This window comes from Thunnus maccoyii, chromosome 3 (genome assembly GCF_910596095.1).
Source record: "Thunnus maccoyii chromosome 3, fThuMac1.1, whole genome shotgun sequence".
NCBI classification, from domain to species: domain Eukaryota; kingdom Metazoa; phylum Chordata; class Actinopteri; order Scombriformes; family Scombridae; genus Thunnus; species Thunnus maccoyii.
In genome coordinates, this window is record NC_056535.1 from 12,413,516 (window position 1) to 12,441,436 (window position 27,921).

General features: G+C 39.8%; 1 protein-coding gene across 4 annotated transcripts in view; it reads right to left on the reverse strand.

Moving 5' to 3' along the window:
- dlgap4b (discs, large (Drosophila) homolog-associated protein 4b) overlaps positions 1–27,921 on the reverse strand; it is a 114,409-nt gene that overhangs the window by 23,574 nt on the left and 62,914 nt on the right. For all 4 annotated transcript variants that reach the window (XM_042406122.1, XM_042406123.1, XM_042406124.1 and 1 more), the window contains exons 3-4: positions 15,635–15,675; positions 204–1,480 (exon numbers count right to left, since the gene is read on the reverse strand). In XM_042406122.1, the coding sequence (XP_042262056.1) occupies positions 204–1,406 (1,203 nt within the window). In that variant the 5' untranslated portion in view covers positions 1,407–1,480; positions 15,635–15,675. The remainder of the gene's footprint in view (positions 1–203; positions 1,481–15,634; positions 15,676–27,921) is intronic.

The following is a 27,921-nucleotide window of genomic DNA, read 5'->3' on the forward strand; positions in this document are numbered from 1 at the left end:
ATATCTAAGTATGTCATTCCTGTATCACTGCACTGATGATCCTGTTGCTAAGTACTCTTACTAAGTTGCTAAGGACATTGGTGATTTTATCGACCTACACATAGATATAGATGTTTAAGAGTCTGTAAATATACAGTAAATAGTCTGTAAATGTATATGATACAACTTTTATCAAGCCCTACATTCACCTCAGGCCTACTCACCCGTCGTCCAACCTGCAGGTAGTTGCAGGTTAGCTCCTGTTGGCAAGATTTGGACTTGAGCATGGACCTGTCCAGAGTGGCTGAGCCCTTCTGGATCACCTGTCTCGGCTGGCCCATGGTCAATGTGGACCAGGACCCTCCTTTCATATAGTCACTATCATTCATTAGCGTACTTCCTACTCCTCCAAGTCCACCAACTCCACCTCCGCCCCCAGGCCCAGAGAGGGTCTGATACTTCATGTCATTGCTGCTTTTGGAGGAGCTGATAGTGTTGTAGCCACTGTGGATGTATCTGCTCTGGCCCCCTTGGCTGTCATGGCCAGTTGGACGCCCCAGAGTCATCATGGCCATGGTGTTATGATAGCTGCTCAAATCGCTGCTGTCCAAGTCATCTGAGCTCCAGTAACCTGACATGTTAGAGCGTGGTCGTCGCTTAGAAGTTGTCTCTGATTTTGTACCACGATCTTTACTTTTGGATCTACGATTTTGCTTCCCTCCATCTTCAGTACTAGATGAGCCTCCACCACTGCCAGTGGAGCGTCCATTGATATTTCCTTTCATGTTGTGACTCTCCAATGACTGGGATTTTGCAAAGAGCTTCTGCACTGAGTGCAGCATGTAACGAATGCGACCAGGACTGTCTGTACGCTGCTTGGCAGCAGCTACTGCAGATGTTCGATGGAACTGTAATGTGCTGAATCCATCTCGGCCGCCGGGTAGCTGTTTATCAAACTGTTCCAGCAGACTGGGTGGTGCCTGGTTCTTGGTCATATGATGTGATATAGTTGCTGAGCCACTTGTAATCATAGGTGTTCGTCCACTCAGCCCTGCCATGCCCATGCCTGTTCCCATGCCCACAGACATCGATGTACCCATGGTCCCTGTACTTATTCCGCCAATGCTGTCCCCGGGTGGAGAGAAGTCAGACTGGTCGTATGAGTTGTAGTGAATCCTGGGGAAGGTGCTGCTGTTTGACAGCTGGTTGTTGAGGGGCAGCATGTATTCTGGTGGAAGGGAGCCTGGGTTGGCTGAAGGGTAGAGGTGGGGGTCCATGGTGCCATAGTGCTCCATTGTGGGGCTCAGCAGGTAAGGACTGCGTGGAAGGGTGCTAGTTTTCTGAGGGTAGAGGGCCTCTGGATGGCCTGAGGAAGGATCACAGGAGTCAGACAAGTGTCTATTATGGTTGGTCCCCAATCCTTTCATGATGGTGAGGAGGCCCAACCCTCTAGAAGACCCCCAGGCCAAGGTGAGATGACTGATGACCTCGAAGATGACTCCTAGATAAGAGACAAAAAGGACAGAAAGACACAGCACAAAAAAGGAGAAAGAAGTTTAGAGTTGGTTAATATAGTTCTGTACAAAACACGAAGACACAGTCACACACATTCAAACTCAACAGCGCCTATCAGCTCAGCCACACAAACACGCCCACTTATGAGCCAAACCAGACAACAAATAAGCTAGCTGTAGGGCTGTGAGGGGAATACTGTGTGGTGAATGAGCCAGCTTTCCACTGCCTCCCACATTAAACATCTGTGTTAAAATGCTGGAAGTGGATGGATCAACAACATGTGGAACAATGATGAGCTGTAGCTGGTGGGTCAGAGCATGATAATAAAAAAAAAAGAACAATCGCTGGCACTCATCAGTGACTCCAGACACGTCCACAGCTATGTACAGTACATATCAGCAACCAGTAAACAAATACCCTCTCTTTTCTGTCTAATCCCAAACAGAAAAAGAAGACTAGAAGAGTATTAATCATACTGTAGCACAAACATTTTCATACATGTGCACCAATCAAAAAATTAATCTTTGTGTCAGTGGGGTAGCATTGGATATTGAATTATGTGCCCTTACATAAAAAACAAACAAAATTTAATTACAGATGAAAACACTCAAATGACAAAACTGATGGCACTACCTGCTGCCTCTCTGTGTGTCCTACAGGCTAGTTTTGATATACAACAGCCAAACCTCTGGGAGAGCCCTTTCTTTCAGCCGGTAGCACTCTCTTTCTGCTCATTATTCCATCTGTTTCTCTTTCTCTCCCTTCCTCCACTATTCCTTTTCTCTCCTCTTCCCACCTCCAGTGGGTATCCCTGGCACTGGTCACCGAGCTCCTGTCCTATCTTTGCATGGTGAGCCAAGGATGGCGGGCAGACTGTCATAGTGAAACCAGTAAAGAGGATTTGACCAGCGGGTGGTGGGCGGCAGGAGTTGGCAGTTATACTGCCTTGTCCTCCTAGTCAAGCTGTGCCAATGCCCTGCCTGGCAAGGCTGCAAGGATGGTACTTCTTGTCATGGAAAATGATGGATGGTAAGGGATGAGTGATATTATGTAAAAGCAAAGCGAAGGTGACAGAGACTTCTATGATATTTATGCAATAACTGGTATATGTGGCTAATTAACCAGTGTAGATATGCAATAATCATTAACATAAAATCTAATTTGTACATAAAAGAATGCCAGGGATCTACCATTCAACCAGCACTACATGGTCTGGACTCTTCCTGGTTTCTTCAAAAGCTTAAATCCTTTTTATATGCTCTGGTTTTTGAGGTAGATATGACTACATAAAGTAGGGTGACTATCTATGATTAACATTTGACCTTACTTTTCCTCTGTGCCCTTTAAGGCAGGTCCCATTGTTGGTAGTCTTTTCGAAACTCAACAGTATGCGTGTTGCATCCTTATCCTCTGTTGGTGTAGTTCAGTCAATGCAGTTTTATAGATTACTGTTCTGCTTTAGGCTTGAAACACTAAATGAATGTTTCCTTTGATACAGTTTTTGAACCAAATCAGGAAAAATGTTGAGGTGGCTTTTGCAAATGTTTCCTGAATTCATCATTCGTCATTTATTATTAGCTGTTGGACACTAGCACTAAATTTACAAATTTCACATATTAATCTCAATAACTAAAAATGGTTACTATAAGATGATTCCTCAAGTGCTTTGGTTGATATTCAATATAGTTATACCACACTTTTCTCTAGAGACACTAGTTGTAGTGTATGAAATTATAAAGAATTTAGAGTTCAATGGGAGTGAAAAAAATGTGAATAATATATCTAACTAAAAGGGTGGTTTAAAATGGTAAATTTATTCTTAAATTATCCTGAGGAAGTCAGTTGTTGCATGTACTCCTATAGCAAAAATACCAGAAAAAACCCCCAAAACAAAACAATGGAAACTACTACTGATATTTTCCCTACTAACATATTCCTTGTTGTGGCAGGTTATTTGAAGTCGGTTGTTTTTTCTTAAAAGATGGAAATCAAATAAGGAACTGGTCGACAGTCCCAAAAACCATCCACATCTCAGACTGGTCTTGTCTCCAGGAGACAGCAGACGGGAGCAAAAGCATTAAGAAAACAAATCTGCTTCATTCTCCTATGAAAGGGCAATTTGAATCTAAAAGGTAGAGTGACTGCTTTGCTATGCGCTCCCCTTTAGAGAGCTAAAAACCTGAAGGAAATGAGATAATTACACATTGCAGTGTACTGCTAGACAGACAATAAGTGATGGGACGTGAGAAAGCAGCTCACTGACATGACACTTAATTCATGGTGTAATGCGAATGGATTGTCAAATGTTTTGCGTCACGGGTGTGGTAAAAATGTTACCTTGCCTTTACATAGAGTGTGCACATACAAACATTACTTTTACACACACCTAGCAATTAGCTGTTTGCAAAAAATCTCCATATAAATTATAAACCTGGCTTTCGTGACACCATTATTAGCATGCTGCAGGCATAGACTCATTTAGTGTCATTAAAAGAGCCTCTCTGAGTGCCATCTCCGCTGATAGGGTCAAATCCTCTAAATCCTTTTACACCACATTAGCTAACTGCCTCATATCCCGTCATGACACGCCACTCAGCTAAGCTTAGCATACTCTCCTCAATGTGTCAACCAGTATGGCTTAAAATGACAGTGATAGTCTCATACTAATGGAGGCAGGATTGTAGACTGTATGCTGCCAGTCAAAAGTTTTGAGCACATTTAGAACATTTTAGCTTTTTTGTCAATGCTCATTCTAGATAATTGTACTGTAAAATGAGAAAAGTTTTGTTGTGAGTAACTTTTATTTTATTGGACATAACATCACTTCAATTAGTTGTAGCAGAAAACACGCTGTAAATTTGTCTATAGATATAATTGACATTTTCTATATGTTTTAAGTGGACGACCATTCCAGCACACAAGCTAGAATTGTGTGACACCCCCAAATGTCATGAACCAATAAGGAGGGTGACGGTGTATCCACTCCCACCCAAACAGGTGCAACAACGCTAATTGGAGGGTCAGACAAATGTCAATCAAGCACAGTCTGTACATACCCACACAGCCATCAAAGGCTGTATTTGGAACCGTCTACTACATACTACCAATGAACGCAGTATGCAGTATGTACTACATACTGCTTTTCATAGTAGTATGCAGTATGAAACTGTAAAATTGATTTAATTTGGAGTATGCTAGGCCAGGCGTAGCCAGTTTCTGGGTTTGGAAAGTGGAAGTTAACAATAGTATGGCTAACAGCATCAGTTGAGATGACCGGCCGGTTTCACCCCGTCAGCGGCTCCTCACATCTCCGAAAACGTCAGAACAAATTTCCAAACAGGCATTATATGGATAAACTGACCACATATTTGGAATCTAAATGGTTACTTTCTTGCCTACTTTCTTGCTTGAAAAAAATATTAAAACTTATCAAAGTGACCTAGACCTACAACAAAAATCACAACAGCTTTTAGCCTGGCTCAAAATCTCTGCCATGTTGTTGTCCACCATTTCAAAAATGACCAGTGTTTGTGACCATTCCAGCGCTTTGCATTGTGGGACACAGTAGGCGAGGTAGACTGGTTGGATGCATACAGGCGATTTTTTCCGATTCAGTATGACATCGAGATATTTTTGGCATACTGCAGATTTTGCTTTTGTTTGCATACTGCATACTACATGCTACATGCTACATTTTGGTTAAATCAGTATGCACTGTTTAATGAGGTAAAATATTTAAAAACATCTGGGTGGGTGCATCATGGGACTGTAAGGCCTTTAAAGATACAATCACTGATTTTGTTAGAGTGCCAACATCTCCTAAAGCCACTTAATTTCTGTGGATGTTTTGAAACTAAATATCAACAATAACATGGCAGAAAATCTGGGAATCAAGAAGTATATCTTTATGTACAAAGATTTAAGTTATAAATCATTATTGGATTCATTCATAGTGTAAAGTGATTAATCTGAGCCATTACCAATAAAACAGAAATCTACACAAAACATATTATTTGTAGAGTATGTACTACTTTTTAAAATATTTCCAGAACATTGAGATTAACCAAAAATGTCAAAACATAGGTGGTGTTAATAACATTTTCACTGACAGTGCATGTGGTAGAAGCCAGCTTGTACTTAATCATAACCATATCACAGTCACACAAGTGATCAGTTACTGTCAAATAAGTAACAGCAAGTCTTTACTTTAACTCTCAAGATTTTAGATCTTTTGATTCTTTGCTCTCTCAATAAAAACACTGAATAATACAGCCACTTAAGCTCACCAGAAGTGCCTGGAGGTCTTTGCAGTTTAATGTGGTTTTCATTAAGCAAAGCAAAAAGAGCTGTGTGAAAATCCAGCCTGGCAGCTAATATTTATGCATCAAATGTAACCGCTGACCACAAATGACAAAACTCTGCTACAGTATCGACAACAGATAAGAGAGGTTAGGTAGCATTCTGACCCTCAGACAAGAGAAAGAAAACAGTTTAGGTCAAGCTCTTTAATTCATTAGCTAGGTGCTGGACAGATGAGTGTGTGTGCTTCTACGTCTGTGTGTATGTGTGTGTCCAGTGCTTACAGAGAATAGTGTGCTCACAAATGCATACGCACAACAATGTTAATGTGTCTGTGTTTTTGTGTGTTTTTACACCCTGCTTGGAGCGTCTGGTGGCAGCATCTCCCTGCCTTGTGCACTGGGGAGCTGCAATCTGTTCCTTCAGGGGGAAAAGGGGCATTTGGCATCGTGTTCAATTCATGACTTTCCTCATCCTCTCAGCCACCACATCCTCAGAGCTGCAGGCAGTTCACACAACTCACCAGAAGAGGGCGATCACACTCAATACAAGCTGGACTGTGGGTCTGCCAAGTTCCATCACTGTCTGATGTTTATATAGTGTGTAGGCAAGTCCTCTCTCTCACACACATACACACATTTGGAAGTACTCTTTATGAGGATTTTCTCTGTTCAAGTCAGAATGAAGAGAATCATATGTCAGTCACACGAACTGACGGAGAACATTAGAGATGCTTATGAAAATCTGTGTGTGGGTGTCACTGATACAGATCCTTTTTCATCTCAGAACAAATCAATTTACACAAAAAACTATTAAAAGCAAACATTTCTAGAGCAACATTGTCTCTGAGGCAATCGATACGTTTTGGGACGATGCTCATGAATCAGGGAGTGACAGTATTCAGCCTAGATTTTTGAGAAGTTGATGCTAATTTGTCAAAAATGCTGCAGAGGGACTTAAGTTTTGGGATGAAAACGGATAAATAGGATCAATAAAGATGTTTAATAGCAGGGCAAAACACAAATATAAAACACTGGGATCAGTTTTGATCTTCAACAACCCAAATCCGTTGAACCCTACTGGGGAACTTCAGATCTAATATAAAATACCTGATCATTACAGGGTCTGTCAGCCTTTCCTCTGTTTACTTTCAATAAAACTCCCGTCTGTCAATATTTGATTATGAAAAAGTACTAAATGAAGATTTAATCCATCCTGATTCTCACTGAATTCACATATTTGTGAATACTCCCAAATCCAAATAGTGTCCACAGTTCAAGACAAAGTGAGAACGTTCATTCCCAGCATCTTTATTGACAGACCTAAAGTTTACCATCATGGAAATATTGAAACTGATTCTAGATCAAAAAGCCTCTGGGTTGTCTGTTTTGTGGCATGCGAGTACTGTGATTTTTAGACCAGTTGCCAGTTTCTAGATTGGCAACTCTGTGGGCAGCCAGATTTAAATGAGAGACTGTTGAAAGGACATCAACACTGTACAGAGAGGCAGTTTGTCAGAGCAGAGCTCAGTCAGTCAGCCCTGAGCCCATCTGCTCCATAGGCTTACAGCACTGCCCTGGTACACAGGGGGCAGCTCTGTGTGCGTGTGTGTGTTTGTGTGCTGCGCAGGAAAGGCAGTGTGACAAGGGAGGCGAATGCTCACAGACTGCTGGTGAGGAGGAAGGGACAGAAGGAAGTGAGGGAAAAGCTGTGGGGAGAAAGGTGTGGGATTTGACAGCAGCGAAAATGAAAGCAATCTAAAGGGAACGAGAAGGTGTGAAAATGAGTAAATGTGTTGTCAACTGTTCACTGGGGAAAAGGTGAAGAAATATCAAGAAGCAGAGGACGATGAGAGACAGAAAGCAGCATGTGGGGAGGAAGATAGCAAGGAGGAGGAAGACAGAGAAAGGCTGATGTCAGGAGAGTTATGAGTTGAATTTTTGCATACATAAATCAGACAAGTAATCTGACGATACTGGAAGAGGAGATGTGTGTTAGTTAGCAGAGTGTTCGATGCATGTGTTTATCCCAGAAAAAGGTGTGAGGCTGTAAATGAGTGTGAATATGTGCGACATATGTGTGCGGAAGACAATAATTGCCCACGACTGCTTGCGAAATTTGAATTTTCTTAGCTTTTTGCTAAGTTATGAGACTCCGCTTGTTCAAGTGAGAAGTAATTGAATAATTTGTCAGTCACTGAATGCCTCTGAGTGCTCTGTGTTTGTGAGTGCGTACACAAACACTCACTTGTATGTATGTGCGACACGTAATTAATAATAAATAGTGTGTATGTGTGCATGCATGTGTGTGTGTGTGTGTGTGTAAAGCAGTCTAACCTTGTCCTAATTACACTCTATCTGTTCCATCAGTGCTGTGCTCTGGCCTATTTTCACAGCTATAAATTTACCACTCTCCCCTCTGTTGTGATAGATGACCCACTCATTTTAGCCCATCTCTGAAGACTGTGAGCCAGAAAGGGAGTCAGTGAAAGACAGTGGCACCACTTCACTGGTTATGATGGAGATGGAACTTTCCATGTCCTAAAAACTATTTCTGTTTTTGAAGTTAGTGCATTCAGAAAGTATGATGTGGTGTTGTTGCCATTTTTGTTTTTCATGAGGAAATCCTAGAATAAAAAAACAGTGAATTCATTGAAGTGGAACGCGCCACTTAGAGATCTCAAGAGTGTTGTGAGTGCTTTACATTTATGAAAAGAGTTCTTCTGTGTTGTTACAGGGTTCAAGGCTGTATATTGACAAGCATCTGTCCCTTTGAAAGACGACCGGGACACTGAATAACTTAAATTCTGTCGCTGTTCCGGGCCTCTAATATGCCTGGAGGCGGGCAAATGAAAAGACAAGAGGTCAATAAAATGTCATATTAAGTTTTAATATGGCTCAGGTCTGTAAATCTTCCACTCCTGTCCAACAGAAACTTTGTATGTCTGAATCTGATTTTTAATCGACACCCTTTCTCTTTTGTCATTAATCGCCAAAATGTTTCAGAAACAATTCAACATGTGAGGCTCATGCTGCCTGATCAGTGCTTTCAATTTAAGAGTAAAAATGAATTTAAAAATCATGGAAATCCCACTTGTAGGGTCTTGGAGCAAAAGCAGTGATAACCACTCATGTTTTGCAGATTGTTGATTTTATGTTGAGTTATTCGTCAATCTATTCTATAATCCAAACAAACCCAGAAGTGCTTTCTAAATGTTTGCACTCTGATTTAGGTCCAAAGCCAAGTCTGACTGCGAATCAGCACCAAAAAATCTGTCTGTTTAAACCAGAAATACTGCGAATTTGAAAGTAAAATAAGGGAAAGTGAAAACATTTAATCATAAGTGGTGTGATGATATAAAATATGTATCTTATTTTTTTACTTTGACCTCTCATCTGTGTGGCAGCAGTTATCTTGGCCATGATCCAACATAAACCATCCACTCCCACCCATTTGACCTTGCTGATCTTGCTTTGTGGAGCTGTTGGGACAGCCTACCTGTAGGTGTGAAGGCAACTCCACTGAGTAAATCAGCAGGCAGAGATTCAAACAAAGCAATTCATGTGTGAACTGGTGGATATAAGGCACATGAAGATCATTATCCTTAACCGTTCAGTCATGGCAGTTTGTGGTATGACATTAAAAGATAAGCTGAGATTTTTGAAGTCTCTATTAATGCAATACATACATGCCAATGTGTGCATTCAAAGACTTATTGGTCACTGTAGTTGTTCCTGCTGTCCGTATCAGCAACAATGTTAGCTCTTCCTAGCAGTCCCCCTGTGTGAGTGATGGGGACACACACTTCTTGTTCTGTGCAAAATTGTATTTGAGTCTTCCAAAGTTAGCTCTTGGGGTTTTGTCAGACCTTGTTAACTTATAATTGGACTGCAGTGTAGGACTGACAAAGACAGAATTTTGTATTAAATTTTGGAAGATACCCGTTTGATTTGGCAAAGTCAGACTGCACAAAACTGACAGTGGAGTCTGCCCCCCTCCCCTTTTAGATTAGATAGTTTTTTTGGAGGGGATTTCTTCACAGCCAGTATGACCAGGATTACAGTGACTAATAACTCATTTAGTGCACATATGGGCATGAGAGTATTGCCAAGGACAGACTTGAAAAATTGTGAACCTTTTCTATTGTATTAAATCCATAAATCTGCATTACCATGACTAATACTAACAATATCCTACAAAAAGCAGGAAATGGGTGAGTTTCTTGCATTTAGCTTCTTGAATTAGCATCACATGCGAAAGGACTAACAAATACATCAGATCTGAACCTAATTCTAAGATAAAGACATCGTGTCAAGACTTGCCCAAGTGCTGCTGTATTTGAGAGTGCATTTTTATATTTGGGAATAACACAGACATGGGCGTCTCTGGCTGGGTGTTGCACACAGCGAAGCACAGAGGGAGGAGAAGGTTGTGGGTTACAGCTGTGGCCTCCATCTCTAGATCCAGGGCAAATCAGAAGGACTAATGCAAACAGACATGAAATGTGCACATATGCACGCACACATGCACACACAGACACTAGCATATTTTTTATGAATGCACATATATTAAAATGCTTGAATGCAAAGACACCATTCAAATACACACTTTAAAAAAAGCTTTCTCACACACACCATCTTCCACAGACAGTGAGGATCAACTTCAAAGGCTAAAAGATCCAGGCGGTATCCATTATACCAAAGGCCTTACATGCTCTAAAACTATAAACCACAGCTGTTCTTTGATATGAAACTATCACATCAAACTAGCACAGTCAAGTCTCTTTTTAATTATATGCTTTGGAAAACAACATAGCATTAAAAACTTGCAGTTTTGTTCAGTATTCAGCCAGACTTTCATGTTTTTGTAGAGTCCAACTATCAGTGAGATTGACCTCCAGAGAGTAAAGCACAGTTTAACAAAGAGGGGGTTCAATGTTTTTATCTTGAGTAAACTTTTGTAAAATCTGAAAGCTCTAATGAAAACTCTCAACTCTTATTCAGGAGCTTCAGCGCGTTGACGTCCTCTGCTGTCTGTGAGTAACTGCATCGCATGTGTATGAGCTACGAGCAGTCACCCGCAGCCTGTTATGAACAGCGACAACACTGCCATAAATCCCACCAGGATAAGCCTTAAACCTCACCCACTTCAAAATGCCCTTGGCCTGACACACAAAAGCCTTAGTTCAGTCTAACAGATCCATACAGCCTGGACCCCCCACCAGAGGAAGCAGCAGCGCAATGAAATTCCCTGCTGTGAAAGCAAAAGGGTGAAAAGTCACTTCCTGTCTAGATGTGAAGCGTGACCATGTGATGGAGGACAGAGGACAGGGGTCCTCTCTGGATGCCAAGTGGGTCAACCTTGTGTTATGCCTCACAATCCCCGCGTGACGTCACAATAATACCCTAATGGCCGTCTGTCAACCTATCAACCCGTTGACGGAGCAGGGGATGAGCGGTTGCCATGACAACAGTCATAAAGCCAGCAGGACAGGCAGAGATGGTATGTATGGTTTTATATGACACAGAGCACTGACATTTAGGAGACATGAGCTATTGCCTTCAGCTTGTATAGCTGTTGCCCAAAGTCACAGGGATGTATTATACCACGTGACTTCACAAAAATACATGTGTGTATATTCCTGCAACATGGATAAACAGATCATACTTAATACTTTATTTAAGCTCCATTAACAGTTATTTTGAATAAGATTTTCTGGCCAAACATGTTGGAGTCTTTTGGCTTGCACCAAAAGCCACATGAAACAATTTCCAGAAAATGAGACTAGACAAGTGGAACGTATCCTACCTGTCCAGCACGAAGTCACAGAGAGCCAAAACAAACTAGTGGCTGGTGAAGAAAGCCAACCATCTGGCAAGCTTAGTTTAGATATTTTTCTTCGGATTTGTTGGATAATAACACGACTCCAGTGGGATGATAATGCTGCTCTGTGTGTGCTGAATGTGAAAGAGGGCAGCTGTTTGCAAAGAGGTTGGACATAAGAACTTGATAAGCCAACAGTATGTCAGGACTGCATCTAAGTGAGTTTTTGCTTCCTAGATGTAAAACAGACCAAGAATCTACAGTCACTCTTGGGGCTCAGTGAGGATGTACTACTTGAGTAGTACACTCACACTGATAATGCTAACATGCTGATGTTTAGCAGGTATAATGTTTACCAGATTCACTGTCTTAGTTAACGGTTACATTAATTAACATTTGCTCATTAGCACTGAACACAATGTACTGTATTTGCAGGAATTTAGCATAGACCAAAGCATAGGACCAATTAAAATTTTGACCTGATGATGGCGCTAAATGAAAGGTTGAGGGAGGGAACCAAAGTAACTTTAAATCTAAACTTTGTTCTTCACATTCTACACCTACAGTATGTCCTCATGTTCAGACAATCTTTTGACCTCACAATGTAACAAATAACTATCTTTTCAGATGACATTAAATGAGCTTCAGGATTAACTCACTTCCTGGGAGCCCTTTGTCAAGTTTCTGTCTTGTACAGGTAAAGTAGTGCACTTGGCTGTTGAACTTGACTTGTAAATGAATGGGTTGCAGAGTTTTCTGGCCATGACGTGAGTTTTGCTGACTTTGCATGGTGTAACCAATCTCAAAATCACACCATTTGCACATGAAAGAACCAGAACAAAGTACATTTTGCTCTATTACAAAAAAAGATTCCTTAACTTCTTTTTGGGAAGTCGACATGTTCACCCTTGGCTGAGATTTTAACAATTTAATACACAGAGGGAAAGAAGAAATTAGTGTAAGAAAACTTTTAGTTTAACAAGAGACAGTTGAAAATAGTAAGATGAGAAAGCTGCTCAACAATATTTTGACTTGCAATTAAAGTTGATCATTGTATTAATACATGTAAAATACGTAAACAGTGAAATAATGATCCATTGCTGTTGTTCTACAGGCTCTCATGGGGTTTCCATCCCACTGTGGTATCACCGCTGAGACTCATTACCTTGTTCAACTGCACTGAAGCAGGTAATGTGGATCTTTGGTGATATGATTTCTGAGTCAGAGAGGATGTTGACCTTGACACAGTTGACACAGAGTGACATTAATTAATTTTCTACATGTTCTATTCACTGCATGAGTGGGCTGTGTGTTTGCGAGCGAGTTTGTCCTGGTATATTAAACATATCAATTTAACAAATGTTTTATCTGGCTCGTGGCTCATCTAAAAATACACAGATTTTCAGAGGTCGCGGTGCATTTCGTCTCTGGGGGGGAATCAATGCTTTGTCTTTGCTTTTCAGGCAATTTAAACAACAAAAGGTAGAAAAATAGTTTGGTTTATGTCACATTTTCAATCTGTTTGTGTTCAATAAAAAAAGTCTAAGGGATGAAATAATGTCATATTCTACAGAAGTGCTACCCAGTCCAGTAGGACGGTGAGGAAACTTTATGCACTGTCCAAACTTACTAATTGAACACATAAGAGACTTTTTAATAGCAGAGGATGAGCACTTTAGGAAAGAGCAATCCATCAATCACAGCTGTCCTTTACAGCCCTGCTCTTGTCCCTACATTCTCATTCACAGGGTGTGCTCCACTTTGATCATAGTGTTTCAATATTGTGGTCATATCCTCTCTGCCTTTCCTCTGTGAAGCTATCATTGATCTGATTATCCCCTGGTAAATGCTGCGTGTCTCACTTAGACCCAAAATGGAAAGCATGAATTAATCTGCCGCAGTGAAAGTCGTATCATAAGGCCGTACAACCTTTTGTGAGCGGTTACTGTACAAAAGCCAGTGTCACATGCAACCTCCAGATCCAATTCTAACACCTCTTGCATGGCCTATTGTGAGTGTGATGTGAGTTACACCCTCTCACCCTCCACCCCAGAGAGGCTCCCTTCAGGGGCCTTGTGGGAAGGATTGAGAGGAGACCTGTGATTGGAGCCTCCTGTTATCTCCTAGCCACAGTAACACGGCTGGCAGGACCCCTGTTTCTACAGGAAACTGGCAATCTGTGTGCACATGTGAAGGTCTGCAGAGGCTTCTGCATGTGCATTTGTGCCTCTGTGTGTATGAATGTCAAGAAGTATATTTGTATGCAAGTGCATGTCTCTGTGGGTACATGTTTACGTGTGATATATGAGGTGTGGATGTAAATATTAGAGAGAAACTACAAAGACAGAATCTTTCACGAGTGCACATGGATGAGTGTGAAGGAATGAAGAGCAGTGGCTTGACATTGAAGTGGTAATATATGAGAAGAGGTCATGTTTGTGGGTATAATCCCTAAATTGAATGTGCTGCAGTGCCATGGATACAGTTTCAGATTTCCATTAAAATGACAAGGAGAAGAAGCCATATGAAAGCCTTCAAAAGCTACTTTCAAGAGGCAGATCCACATGTTTACGGCAGGGATTTATACAGCTTGTGCGCACTGATATTTAGCAATTGGTTTCTTATCTAACAAACACAATCCTGCAGAAGTGATGTGCAATGATGTGTGAAATATTACAATGATTTTCCCCCTGTTTTCACACTGTAATCATGTTATTACAATATATGACTCCACTAGAGCAGGACTAAAATGTCATTTCTGTCTATAATTGATGCCTATAAATCTTTTTATGTAATTTTTCGTATCATTCATATATTGCAACATTTTCCCAAAAAACTTTCTTTAAATATTCAAGTGGTTTGTAACTTGTTGGAAAACAAGCACAACTATTCTTACTGCACTGTCAGATTTTTTTCATTTACAAAACGAAGACTAAGGACTCAATGTCAAACAGAAAAAAGACTTGATAAATTAATTTAAAACAAACTTGAATGTAATCTGGGTAGGAGTTTACAACTTACATCCATCTACTTTTGAGTGAATGCACAATAAAAACATTTCAGTCAAGAAGACTCTAGTCATAGATTAAACCATTTATTGCAACAAATGGAAATACAGTTTAGCTTGGTGCTGACAGCTCTGCTCTAAGATGCTCACTGCATTAGCAGCATGCTAAGCTAAACCAGGGAGTGCAATGCAGAAACCCCCATGGGTACACAAGAGTGGGCCCAAAGTGAGACAGTGAATTCCAGATTACCTTTGAGCCATTTTAAGACTCTGTACCAAGAAGGTGGAGGCAAAGCTTTGCCAGCAGCAGTGTGAGTGTGGCAGCACTGGTGTAGCAGGGATCAGTGTAGGAGGGACTCATATTTAAATGGTCCGTCTTGTTGAGAGAATGGCCGTGATTGGTGTGTGACTGATTATAAAGGCTGATTCACATGTATGACTTCTGTGTCCTGCATGAACTAACGCAATGCTTCATTTATTTGTACCTAACATCTCACATTCTTATCTGCTGTAAGCAGCACTGACTACATGACTACACTGCCTCAAGAACTGCTTGAAAGCTTGAGAGCCGGTCCTGCCAGGCTTTAAATGCAAGAACTGAAGCTTCCGGAAAACTGGCTAGAAAGTCTCACATCATCATCCATTATTGATAGTAAGCCTTCCTTGTGCTTGGGATGACAACCTAAAACCAGAAGTAGCAACTCCGTAGCAGAATACTGAGGGAAGGGATGTGTTTGAAATCTGAATTTCACTGGCTTGTCCTGCAGTTAGTCCTCCCTTGAAGTCCCATCAGTGTGTTTGCAGGGAATAGCAATTAGCTACTAATAAATGATGTCAGTGGTGAATCCCGTCCCTGATGGTTAGCAATGAGAGGGGAGTTAAAGGTTAGGGGTTTAAGGCTACTGCTTTGCACATAAATGAGTGTTTGTGTACTCAATTATACCTTTCAGTCAGTCTAATTAATCTAAAAACGTTACCAGTTTTAGCGCTGAGGTCAGGCAAAGGACTTACATTGGCAGATTTCTCAGAAACCAGGAGCAGGAGGAAGTTTCCTGAAAAAGATAAAAGGAAAACTGTGTCAGTGTTTATGTGTTATGAACCTGTACAACCGTGTCATGCTTTACTTGTTAACCAACAAGAAAACCTGAGCATATTTTGCTACGGACACACACCCACACGAACAAACACATACACAGACACACAGAGCTGAGGATAAGGCTTTGCCATGCAGCATTGCGAATCGGGTTAAAATAATCTGATTAGGAGCCAGTGCTCGAGGGCAATTTGTGTGCAGGCTCAGGCCATCAAAGTATCAGTGAGCAGCTCCACCTTATTGTCTACTTTACTCTTCTATGCCCTACTTTCTCTATCTCTTCTTCTCTCCCACACCTTGGAGGGTAGTACAAAGGCACCGACTCACTTTAGCACATTTCAATCACAGCAGTCTCCCACTCATCCATATTCTGGTCGCTTTTATAACACCTGCAGTATTACAGAAGCTATGACAATGTTGGATCAAGATTCCAGTCACCCTGGGCCTCAGCAAACAGTCATACACTCACCATGTGTCTTGTATGATAACACCACAGAGTCCACAAAGGAGAGTTTGATCAGTGCTTGGACACAAGATTGTGTGAGTGTGTTAGCGTGCCTATGGGTATCTGTGTATGTGTGTTTGAGTTTCTCACATTTATCTTTGTTACCTGTGTTAAGTGTACATTAAAGCCCCGTCAGACACATTAAAGACACTGTCTCTAGGTTCTTTTGATCATCCTCACAGTCAGAGAAGTAGTTCAAGCTACTCAGCACCAACAACAAAAGGCCCATACTCTGACAGGTGCTGTCTAAAATCTGTGGGAGAATGACTCTCTCAGGTCACACATCAAACTACATCCTAGCACTCTTATTTTACATTATGGAATCCTCTTTTCTTCAAAAAAATTCAGTGAGATGACACCTTTGTTCATCAGTCCCACAAGCACTCAAATATATGCAGAAAGGTATAACCTTGATGTCAATATTCAAATCCTGCTTTGTTTGGTGTATTATGCCATATTCCCTTACACATATCAAACTCACAGTGTGAAAACTGTTGGATACTCTCTTTGATATTTTGGGCATTTATCTGTTGGTTAGTCTTTGATGGTTGGTAAGCATATTCAAGAGAGTGGATAGTACATAAACAACACAGGCATTCAGTGCAAATGAACATACAGTATCCACATGGGAACCTCTTCACAAATATACATGACACATAAATAAATAAATATTCAAAAGGTATAACAGAGTGTGTCATTGGGGTGTTTCTCACTCTGTTTTTATAATTCATCTCAAACAAACAAAACTGCAGCTCTCTATAGAACCAACAGTAGGGGTTGGGAGAGGAAGCCTTACTCATTGTCAAAATCATAGTCTATAATTTAATCCCACTAGGCCTGACAGCCTCGCTAAAATGCAGTGAATGCTTCTTCTTCTAATGGCTGAAAATGCAATATTCATAGTATAGTAAAATTTTGCCCAGTCAAATTTTGCCACAGATGACGATGACTCTGAATGATCAGAAGCTCAGAGTATTGAAATAAATTGAATACCTGGTTGAAACATTATTAAAATATTCTTGTCACTTGTGTTGGAAAATTGCTCCGAACATTCCAACAAGTTTTGTGGGCTCAAATGACAAAATACATGGTTCCTCATTTCTGATCTGGGGCCCCTATTGAGATTGACATTGTTTGTCAGTGCCTTCTTTTCTGATCTACCAACTCTATGGTGATGTTTGGTTGGTTCCAAACAGAAAAGATGGCCCGACCATAAGCAGCAACTCTGGGCTTCAAACCAGCTTCAATGCAAACTCATGGGTGACGTCACACCTCACTACATCCACCTTTACATATAGTCTATGGTTGTTGAAATCTGTGTGACCAACCCAGGTGCCAGATTGTGAGTTGTAGATGGTCCTGTTATGACCAAATTGACTGAGAAATTGTCAAATGTAACTGCAGCATGCACCTTAAATGAAACAAATTGACAGTGATGGCTTGAATCTGGTTGAATCTGTCCCTCTGGGATGGCTTTCATGACATGATGCTGCAGAATGACCGACTGCCCTTCAGCTAGTTTCAAAGGTAGCAGCACCAAATGTCATCTGCCTTAGACACACCGCTCTGATGTGAACATCCAGAGTCATTGTAAAATTTGTAAAAAACTGCTTCACCACAACGGTTTGATTTTTGAGACAGAATCAACAAACACAAAACTCAAAAGTGCTGTGACCTTTTGCAACAAAATGTCAAGAAAAATTGCACAGACACACCAACACACATACATAAACCTCTTAACAGTGTTAAAGGTCATCTCATATTGGCTTCAAAGTTTTATTCATAAGAATCTAAATGACAACAACAAGAACATAATTCAACACCGTCTGTTAGTAACCATTATCAATATGGACAACATTAATTGGACACAGAGAATAAAGGGGATTAAGTAAGACATCCAACAACTGCAAATGCATTGGACAAAAATAGTGAATGATAATGGGTAAAGCTGATTCTCCCTCACTATTTCCATGTACAGCTTACGCTACACCAGGAAAGCATTACGATTCCTTACATTTCCCTGGAGAACAGAAATTCACACATTTTTAAGCTCATTCATAAAGTGCAGATGAACTTGAATTGAAGACAAATGAAGGGCACTTTATGGAGTTTTGGGGATTGAATTGGGAATGGGATTCACGCCAAACCACTCTTCCCCCACTTCATCGCCCACTGCAAATTCAAAGGACTAATGTCAAACTGCACTTCACGGCACTGGGTTTGTTGGGGCAGAGAGAGATAAATTAGAAATGAGATTGAGGCATCAGGCTGGAGGGATGTGCTGATTGGGCTCTTCATTTAGGGAATGCATTACAAATGTCTGTTCACTGGCTGGGGAAAATCTCTCACTGATGGAATGTGTGGACTTTAAATCCTGATGGAAATTGGCCTCAATTGAGAAACAGTTACATCAGATTAGATCACTCAGATGTTGCAGCTAAACTGAGTGCATTGATGATTAAGGATTTTTTTTTCTTTTTTACCATGCAGATATCAAATAACAGGAAAAGTATACTTTACAGTTGAAGAAAACATTTGTTTAGCGAGCACTGTTTTCACATCGTTGAGCTTCTGATTACACGTACATTATGATGGATGCACAGATGTAGGCCTCCCACACCTCACACCTAACTGCATACACCAATGCAGTCATACCCATCCTGGTGCTACCTAAAGTAGAAAAGTGGATCTAAACACTGTGACAGTCTCTGTGATGTAAAGGACTATTGTATTATGAACTTATAGAGAGCCCTTGAAGGCCATTATGGTCTGTCCATGCCTTTTGTACAAAGGGACATTGTGACATTAAAGCAGGGAGTTCTGCTCAGCTTGAGAGGTGGTTATATTTACACCATTAACTTTTGGAATAAATTGTGTTAGCAGGAGTAGTAGCATGCAGCATTTTCAAAGAAACCCATACATTTTTGGAAGAAAAAGCGACGATTTTACTTCATTTGAAGAGTCATATCTCATTTTAATCCATTACTTTTATTTTTTTTTTATTGACAATTTGTTTGTATGATGCCAAGTGGCAGCTACCATGGCTTGAGGCTGAAACCAATGTGGAAGTACCTTAAGTACCAAAAAATCCCTGGCTCCAATTGACTTCCATTCAAAAAGCATCAACTTCAAGTCATTATGGTCTCAACTGCTAAATTTGGACGCTCTAATAAGTGTGCTGGTGGTCATTTTGGAAATTATTGCTCTGTTAATAAGATTTGAAGACTTATAGTAGGTTTTGATGTGTGCTGTGTGGGCATTGATTGACAGCTGTGATTGATAGTTGGCTCGTCTGCTGCTCTCCCTCGCTCCGGGACTTGCACTAAGTTGAACTATTGTCACAATATTTCGGTAAGTTTAATGTTGATTAGGATACCTGCCCTGTTAGTACAATTTAGCTAAAGTAGCTAACGTTGTGTGCAAGGACTTGGTGTTCCCAGTAAGCTAGCCTCTGGAGTGTTTTCTGAGTGTGAAAGGCATCAAACCACAGAAAAATATGATGCTGACCATAAGCAGCAACTCTGGGCTTAAAACAGGCTCCAATGCAAACTATTCGGTGACGTTATGCCTCGCTATGTCCATCTTTATATACAGTCTATGGGGTCTGCATGTGATGTAACTTCCCCCATGATTGGCACATATGCAACCATCAGTACAGGGTTGCCATTGACCATTCAGAAGGTCAAAACATGGAAAAGTAATGAAATTGTAAAAAGCTGTTGTACAAGTATCTGTACAAACTTCCTCAGAGACAATTTAGAAATATGCTTTTACAGACTCCCGAAGACTGAAAAGAAAACAAGGAAAGAGAAGAAACGTGTTACCATGTTTCTGACGGCCTTTACTTTTCCAAGATATTTGTTATCCTCCTGGTGTTGCAGCACTTCCCATTCATAGTTTGTTTGACCACTCAGTGGTAGTGTTGGAGGAGATACCATGTAAAAAAAACTATACTATGTAATATATATAATATAATATATAATACTATATAAAAGCTGAAACTACAGTGGGAGATTAAGAACCATCACATCCCTGGCATCACTTTTTTTTCTTTCTCTGCGAAAATCAGTTTCAAACAACATGAGCAGCTCATGTTGTCACAGGACAACAAGCTCCAACTCTGAGTGCTGGTTTGAGGTCAGACCATCAGAGCATTGCACTGACAGAGCTGACAGAGAGCAGGGAAGTCTGTCCATTTGGATTAAGTTTATGGTCACGGCTGGACTACTGTATGCATATAATCATACCTCAAAATGTTCAGATACTCCTAAAACGTGCTTGTTTATGTTTTTACACAACCTATAGCTGTCATAAATAACTGGCTCTATGTCACGAGTTATTCAATAAGTAGTCTTTTCACTCAACGCTTTCTACTCACATATGAACACTACATATAACAAGTTATCATTTTATAATATTGTAATACCACCAATCTATTGTGGACTCACTCAGAAATGCAGGGATGAGAGCCAAAGTTGTGGAAGTAATCGGCTCTACATCAAGCAATCCCTTGTTGTCAGCTCTAACACATGAAATCCAATTACTCCAGGACCTGAAGGTCATGCCCAGGTGCATTTTGAAACACTGATTGATTATCTAAAGGCTCTGACCGCAGTATGTGAATTGTGCATACTATTATGTAAGTGTTGTAGAAACTATATAACACTGAAGAGGAAAAGGCTGGTGAGAAGGCCAACAAAGATGAGAGCTCTTGACAAATCTGTTGGGCCATTTCATCAAGATGAGGATGAGAACTTCTCCTTCTTATTCATTTTGTAGTATTCAGAGAGCAGATGGGAGGCAACTTGAGTGTGACTGAAGATGAATCCCACAACTGAGGCAGTGTGACAACGCTTTTTGGAAAGAATCACACGCTCATTCCCAAAAATCTCAGCATGTTATAATTATGCTAATGACTCAGTGGCTGGCAGCAGATCCGGCAACTGGATTAATTGTGGTCACTGCAATATTGGAAGATGTGTGTGTCTAAGGCAGAGAGAGAGAGAGGTTTGAGTATACATAACTACAAAATGTGCCAACATCATGTCCATTTATTAATGTTAATTTAGAAAATAATCCTTTAAAGCCCTCTGATATTTGAATAACAACATTTTTATAATATCATTTTGCATCCAGCATGTTGAAGCAGCTTTAAAAGAGCTGCCCTGCAACATTTGTTATTTCATGACAAGAAAATAAATTGGTGATTAACAGATTGTCACAAGATGTAATCAGAATTTGCTGAAGAACAAGGAGCTGGCGTGTCCTGGAGAGCTAATCACAGCAAGATTTTGTTCCTGTATTGAGCAATTTTCTTCTTTGAGTGAATAGCTGCAGCATTGTTTACAATGAGTGTGAATTGATACTGTCTTTTTTTGATGTCTGGGTCTTCCATGATATTGTGTTTGGAGAAATGTCACATGGATTCTATCAAGATGGTAAATCTCCCTGAAGAGTGATATTCAAAAATGTTAAAACACACTCATCTTACTGCTCACTTACAGTACATATTTGATTTTATGAACTTCTATGGGCACAAATTTTGAATTTGTCACATTTTAAGTTATGCAATGACAAAAAAATAACATTGTAAGACACTGTAAAATAAATATTACATTTGTATCTCTTTACATTAGTTGGACAACATTAAAGAGCTCTCTAACCTGAACACAGGCACATGTGTATGATTTTAGGGCTTATACTAGCTACCCTACGTCAGTGTGATCTGTAGCAGATCAGAAGCTGTTTGAGGACTACTGTCTGTTTTTGTATTTGTTGTTTGAACGTCCTCTGTGCTCTGAGTGATTGGATGGAGTAAAGAGAGAGAGCGAGAGAGAGTGCTGGAAAAACTCAGCTCAGGCCATCCTAACACAAGAATAAGTTGAAAATAAAACTCTTTTCTGTGGATGCTAAGTTTATGCTCTTGCCCATCTTTAGAACTTTAATGGGGTTTGCACTCTGGTTCCAAATAAAGTATAAGCCTACAGGTAGGGTTGGGCGATTTATCAGGTTTTATTTTCAATTTCAATGTTTTTGACTTCTGACGATTATGAGAACAAGATAATCGAGATAAAATGATTATTGTGCCACATTCTGTTTCACAATGATGCTCTCGTTTTGTCTTGTGTACCGCTTCATTCACAAAACATGGAAGTACTCTAGTTTTGGATAAGGAGACAACATTTCTCTTCATTTGCCATGAAACAATCAGAAAATAACGCTTTATTTCTCACATTCACTGACTTTGTTCTCACTACCGCTGCTCACTCTCTTCATTCACTCTCTAGCTCACTTGACCACAGCTGCTTCTCTTTATTATTTATTTTATTTATTTATCTCATTTTTTACTTTCATTTTTTATTTGTTTTTCAGTTGAATTATATTTAAAGTTCAAGGAAATACACTGTTAAAAAGAAATTTTTATTAAAAGTTCAATAATTGCATGTTTCCAAAGTCAATAAATAATGGTAACAATTTCTGCCGCCAGGGGTCTCTCAATCAAAACAATAACAAAAGGCAAAAGAGTTTGATGACATTGTGAAGTAGTGTGGGATCATGGGAATTGTTGTCTTTATTGTTAAACAACCAGCTTCTCCAGGTTAAGATTACTCCAGTGTTCATCATTCAGGAAGTTTTTACCGGGAGCCAAATTAGGTTCTCTAGAACAAACAGACCCGGTGATGAAAACAGGAGCTGAATTATCCGTAGAGGTCTCCTCGCCAAAACAAATGTACGAAGGGATTAAAACCGGTAAAAACACTGAATAAAGCAGTTTCACATAAAAAATCAGGGGCTGTTAGCCAAGCTGCTGCTAACGTTTGCTCAGCTTGTTTCTCTGATATCTTTAGATCCAGATGTTTGATGTGGTTAAAAACAACCAAGATCTAAACAGTTTATCATAAAAATATGTAAAAATGAATAAAAGTCAATTTATGACAGTTTCTTGCGGACAACCACAACCACAGCCGATGTATTATTTTGTGCGCGTATACTCTTTGATAGAGGGATATGACGCCATTGACAGGCAACCAAATGAAATGGACCGTTACATTGATTAAATTACGGATTTCTCTGCGTTTGAGAATTGTTGGGATTTGGGATAATGTAAGTACACAACTCAACAAAATATATAATATAGGTCTAGTTGTTTTGAGACATTTTAATGCGTAATAGTTACATATTATAGCTTTAAATAATCGTGATCTCACTATTGACCAAAATAATCATGATTATGATTTTTGCCATAATTGAGTAGCCCTTTCGGCAGCAATGCAGTGTCAGTGCTAGACAAAGATCAACTGGTCTTTCTCTTAATTTTTTTTATTAAACCTTGAGTAACCCACACAAGATTCATACAAATACTGTAAAATATTTAACTTACACACTACCAGTATTCATTATTTTTTATACTCTTACTACTTACTACTTTACTAACTATTCTGGCTGTTGAATCTCACACATCCTTCCTTAGTGTATTTTGGCCAACTTTAAAGTGACATAGTTTAAAAACTCTACCTTAGAAACAAGCTCAGAGAACATTTTGAAACAGTTATTTTTGGGAAGATCAGTTTCTCTTTCTCTTGCACTTCCTCCTCGTGTTTCAGTGGGATCACCAGCAGTTTCTCTAGAAAGGATTTCATAAAATATAATTGCTTGACCCTTATGTCAAGTTTGCCCTTGATATCCTTTTTCTCTGTTGACCCAGTTCTCATTCAGCAGTTGTATTTCAAGTAGCTTTTTAACTTTCCGACAACCAAAGGCCAGATAATAATGGCAGAAAATTGGTGACTTAAGACCTAATTTATGTTTTGAGCTGGCCAGTCTTATGGTCAAAACCACTGCTGCCCCATTACTTTTTGTATATTTGCACATCTGCAAAACATCTTTGTCTAAATAGTGAGTGACAACATTCTTTAATTTAAAATAATTTTTATATTCTCTTCTGATATTACTGCTTTTAATTTCTATTTCTAATAATTTTATTTTATCTTTTGTATACAATACATTTATGGCTATGCTGATGCACTGGGAATGATGTTGAGTTTTGACCAATTTAATTCATTCTCTGAGAGTGCAAAAAATTCATCTCTAAGTTTTATTAGGATAGGGTGCAAAATCTGTCAAATACATGGTTGCAAAATCTAAAAAACTGATTAAAAACTCACAGAGCCTGCTGTTAACACACTATTTATTTGCCACTTGCCAAACTTTTTAATTCTTTTGCCGCAGCTTTGATTTTGAGTGCCTCTGGAGAAAACTGATTGTTGATAGAGACGTTGGTTCCTTTAGTTTCTCGGAATTAAAAGGTACTAGTCAGTTAGCTGACCCTATCAATTAGTGACTTAATTAGTCTTGGAACACCAGTCCCTAGTCTCATGTACTCACTCTCAGTCTAATCAATATTCCCTCTTCAACTGTTTTTATTATTTACATGTTGGGTTGTTGGAATATAATAAAAGACAGAGCCTTGTGGAGTAAAGATAAATTACATATGGATCAGTCGTTTACTTAACATATTCTGCAAACACTCAACCAGTCAATGTCCTATTAAACCCTGTGAGATTGGATTGATCACTGTGTGTAACCCTCTATTTTTTATTCTGAGAAGACTGGACATTAAATGTAAGACATTACATAAATCTTGCAGTGTGCTGCCCTCAGCCGCACCTGTTATAAGCCACAGAATCTGTATATGTTTCAGCCGCGGACAGTCGAGTGGCAGACGGTATAAATGGAGACTGCTGGTAAAATGCTGGCTGACTGTGAACGCAGCACGCTAGCTCTGCAGGACCTGGCTAAAGAGAGAGCTGCACTGCCGCCAACTAATATCTGCACACATACACACACACATGCAAACTAAGCATGCTGTACATATGTGAAACACACACACATGCACACACAGGGGACAGAGGAGCAGGCACTCAAGGCAGTCAACACCTGTCTTTCTCTCTGAGGCAGCAGCTAAAGCACAGGTTTAAAAAGTCGAGGGCAGAGAAAGTGAAATAAAGCCTTATTTTGCATCACCAGCCATACCTACACACACACACACACACACACACACACACACACAAACACACACACACACAAACACACAGATGAGCAGAGCCTACGGCTCCATTGACAGATGGATAGATGGAGCAGGGAGGGAGAAAGAGAAGAATGGAAATAGTGACTATAGGTACTAAATTACCACATGACATTTCTTCAGACTGCTTTTAAGTGTCAGTAACAATTTATCTCTGCTGCGTCCGTGTAAGAATATGAAGTGTAAAGAGATTATTTGGTACCTACCTGAAATTATGTGATTGAAGATGGTGAAATGAAATTGATGGTAATGAAAGCCCACCTCTTTCCATTTTTAACTGTGAGATAACGTGTCTATGTCTGTGTGTGTGTGTGTGTGTGTGTGTGTGTGTGTGTGTGTGTGTGTGTGTGTGTGTGTGTGTATGTGGGCAGCATATAATGCATTTAGGCAAAGTGTATTATCATCTTAGACTCAGGAGCTTGTGTGTGTTTTTGTGACCATTGACTGTATATAATGATGGATGACGCGTCTCCACTTCCCACCACTATGCAAAAGTGAAGCCAAAGGGATTTATGACCTATACTGCAGCCACCACGAAGCGATTGAGATGTTTTAGCCTCACTTTTGGGGAGCTGTCATGATGTCCATATTTATATACAGTCAATGGAGTGGATGTGTTGTGTGTAGTTTTGTGTGCTATTTGTTTTATGGATTTACTCAAACTGCTGCCAACATTTAAAGATATGATCCAGTCTATCGTTGATTTATTAAATTAGCCCACAAACAGTGAATTTTCCAGCATGGGTGTTCTAGCTAAATGAACCACTGGTCTCTCACATTTGTGAAAATAGCAGGTTCCAGATGAAGGCTCATGTAGAAGAGACATGCCAAGAATCTATAACTGGTCCTTCCTTTCCTGCTAGAAATAACACAGGAGTCAATATGACATATTACAAAATTGTACAAGCCAAAGAAAAAAATCCCAGTATTCCTTTTAACTATAAGGAATCCGCCACAGTACAAACAGATTTACCACTCTAAATTCTTAGTTATTTTTGAAACAATGGGTTGTTGATTTGAGACAGAAGTAACAAAAGCAGTTTTCTCATTGCTAGCCAATGATAACATGGGTTTGGTTGCCTGAAATGACAACTGTCAACAAAGCTAGCAGTTTTTATCAGATGTAGGTGGCTAGCATAAGGTAACGCTAATGCCATAACTCTGTGAGATGGTTGGAAACTCCGTATCCAGTTGACTTTTTAATGTTTCGAGCTGATTCGTTTTAAAACAAGAACCCTTTAAAAGGGTCTACAATATACACTTTTGGATGAGTTGATCCATGTATAGGACATGGAAATGAAGAAACAGCAGTGTTTGTTTATTGCAGGGTAGAGCTAGTTAGCACTTGTATAATCAGGAAGTACTATAGTATTCTAAATTACTAAATTCTAAATTCTATTATAAATAAAAATATGATTGATTCGTTCTAACATACCCATTGGATGGTTTGGATGTCTACTGTAGAAAAACATATTTGGACAAGCAAACAGTGGTTAGATTTATGCTTTAATATTTTCAAATCATATGCTTCAAATTTACAAGAGAAAAGCAAACATTTAGAAGAAGAAAAAGAAGAAAGGATAAAGATAACTGCTGAGTTTGGTAAATGTAACACTAACTAACACAAGTTTGGCTGGTGTAGCTAGAGTGTACATTTCCATAAACCAAGTAAATGCAAGACAGAGTCGCTATCGTTATTCTCATTCTCCACAAAATAATGCAGTTATAATGTAGTAATGACATGCCTCTTGCCTTAAATAACCTTGGCTGCTATAGGTAGTAAGATAATTAGAACATTTGCAGCTTATGTTAGAACAAATAAACATATGCTTTAATAATTTTCTTACACTTTTGCTCTTGGGTTTTGGTTTTGTAAAGGTTAAAAAACCACCACCCTCCAAACTCATGAGACACCAGGTATCGCTCCTATTAGAGCCCCATTCACATCACTTCGGCACGTTGATAAATCTTAAAATTGGCAGTCATGCTGTGCCTAGTTACAGTTGCTAAGCTATGATTGGACAATATCATTTGGGGGAAGGGTTTAGCAGACGATCAATTCATTGCTAAAACATTTTCCATTATTTGCTGGTAGAGGCAGAAGCTGACTGCAAATCAATGTCCAGTATCATGCGGACAGCTGCTGTAGCGAGCACATGTCTGTATGGCAGATACAGAGGCTGTGGGCCTGTGCTGAGCTTATGTAACCCTGTCAGCGATGAGCAGTGCAGCAACAGGTTACAGCTGCCAGCCGAGCTCTGTAACCAACCAAGATGAATTCATGTCAGTGAAGCTGCAGGGAGCAATATGGCCATTCTGCCTCTTAGCAAGGTTGCTGAATGCCAATGTGTGTAGTGGTAAGTGAGCCCGAGGTCAACAAGTGCCCACATCAAGCTAACCACTGTGTGTGAGTGGAGTGTTTTACTGGTAACATAATCATTTCCCGTGTGACGTGACTATAAAATAAAAAGCAGCACCATAGAGAGATGTGTGGCGTTTCCGTTTTATTTTTAGTTGTATTACAGGGTGTGAATACAATCACATCACTGAGCCATGACAACAAAGATGCAATACGACACCTCAAATTTTCAATTACGCTGGCAGGTAGCAACCAT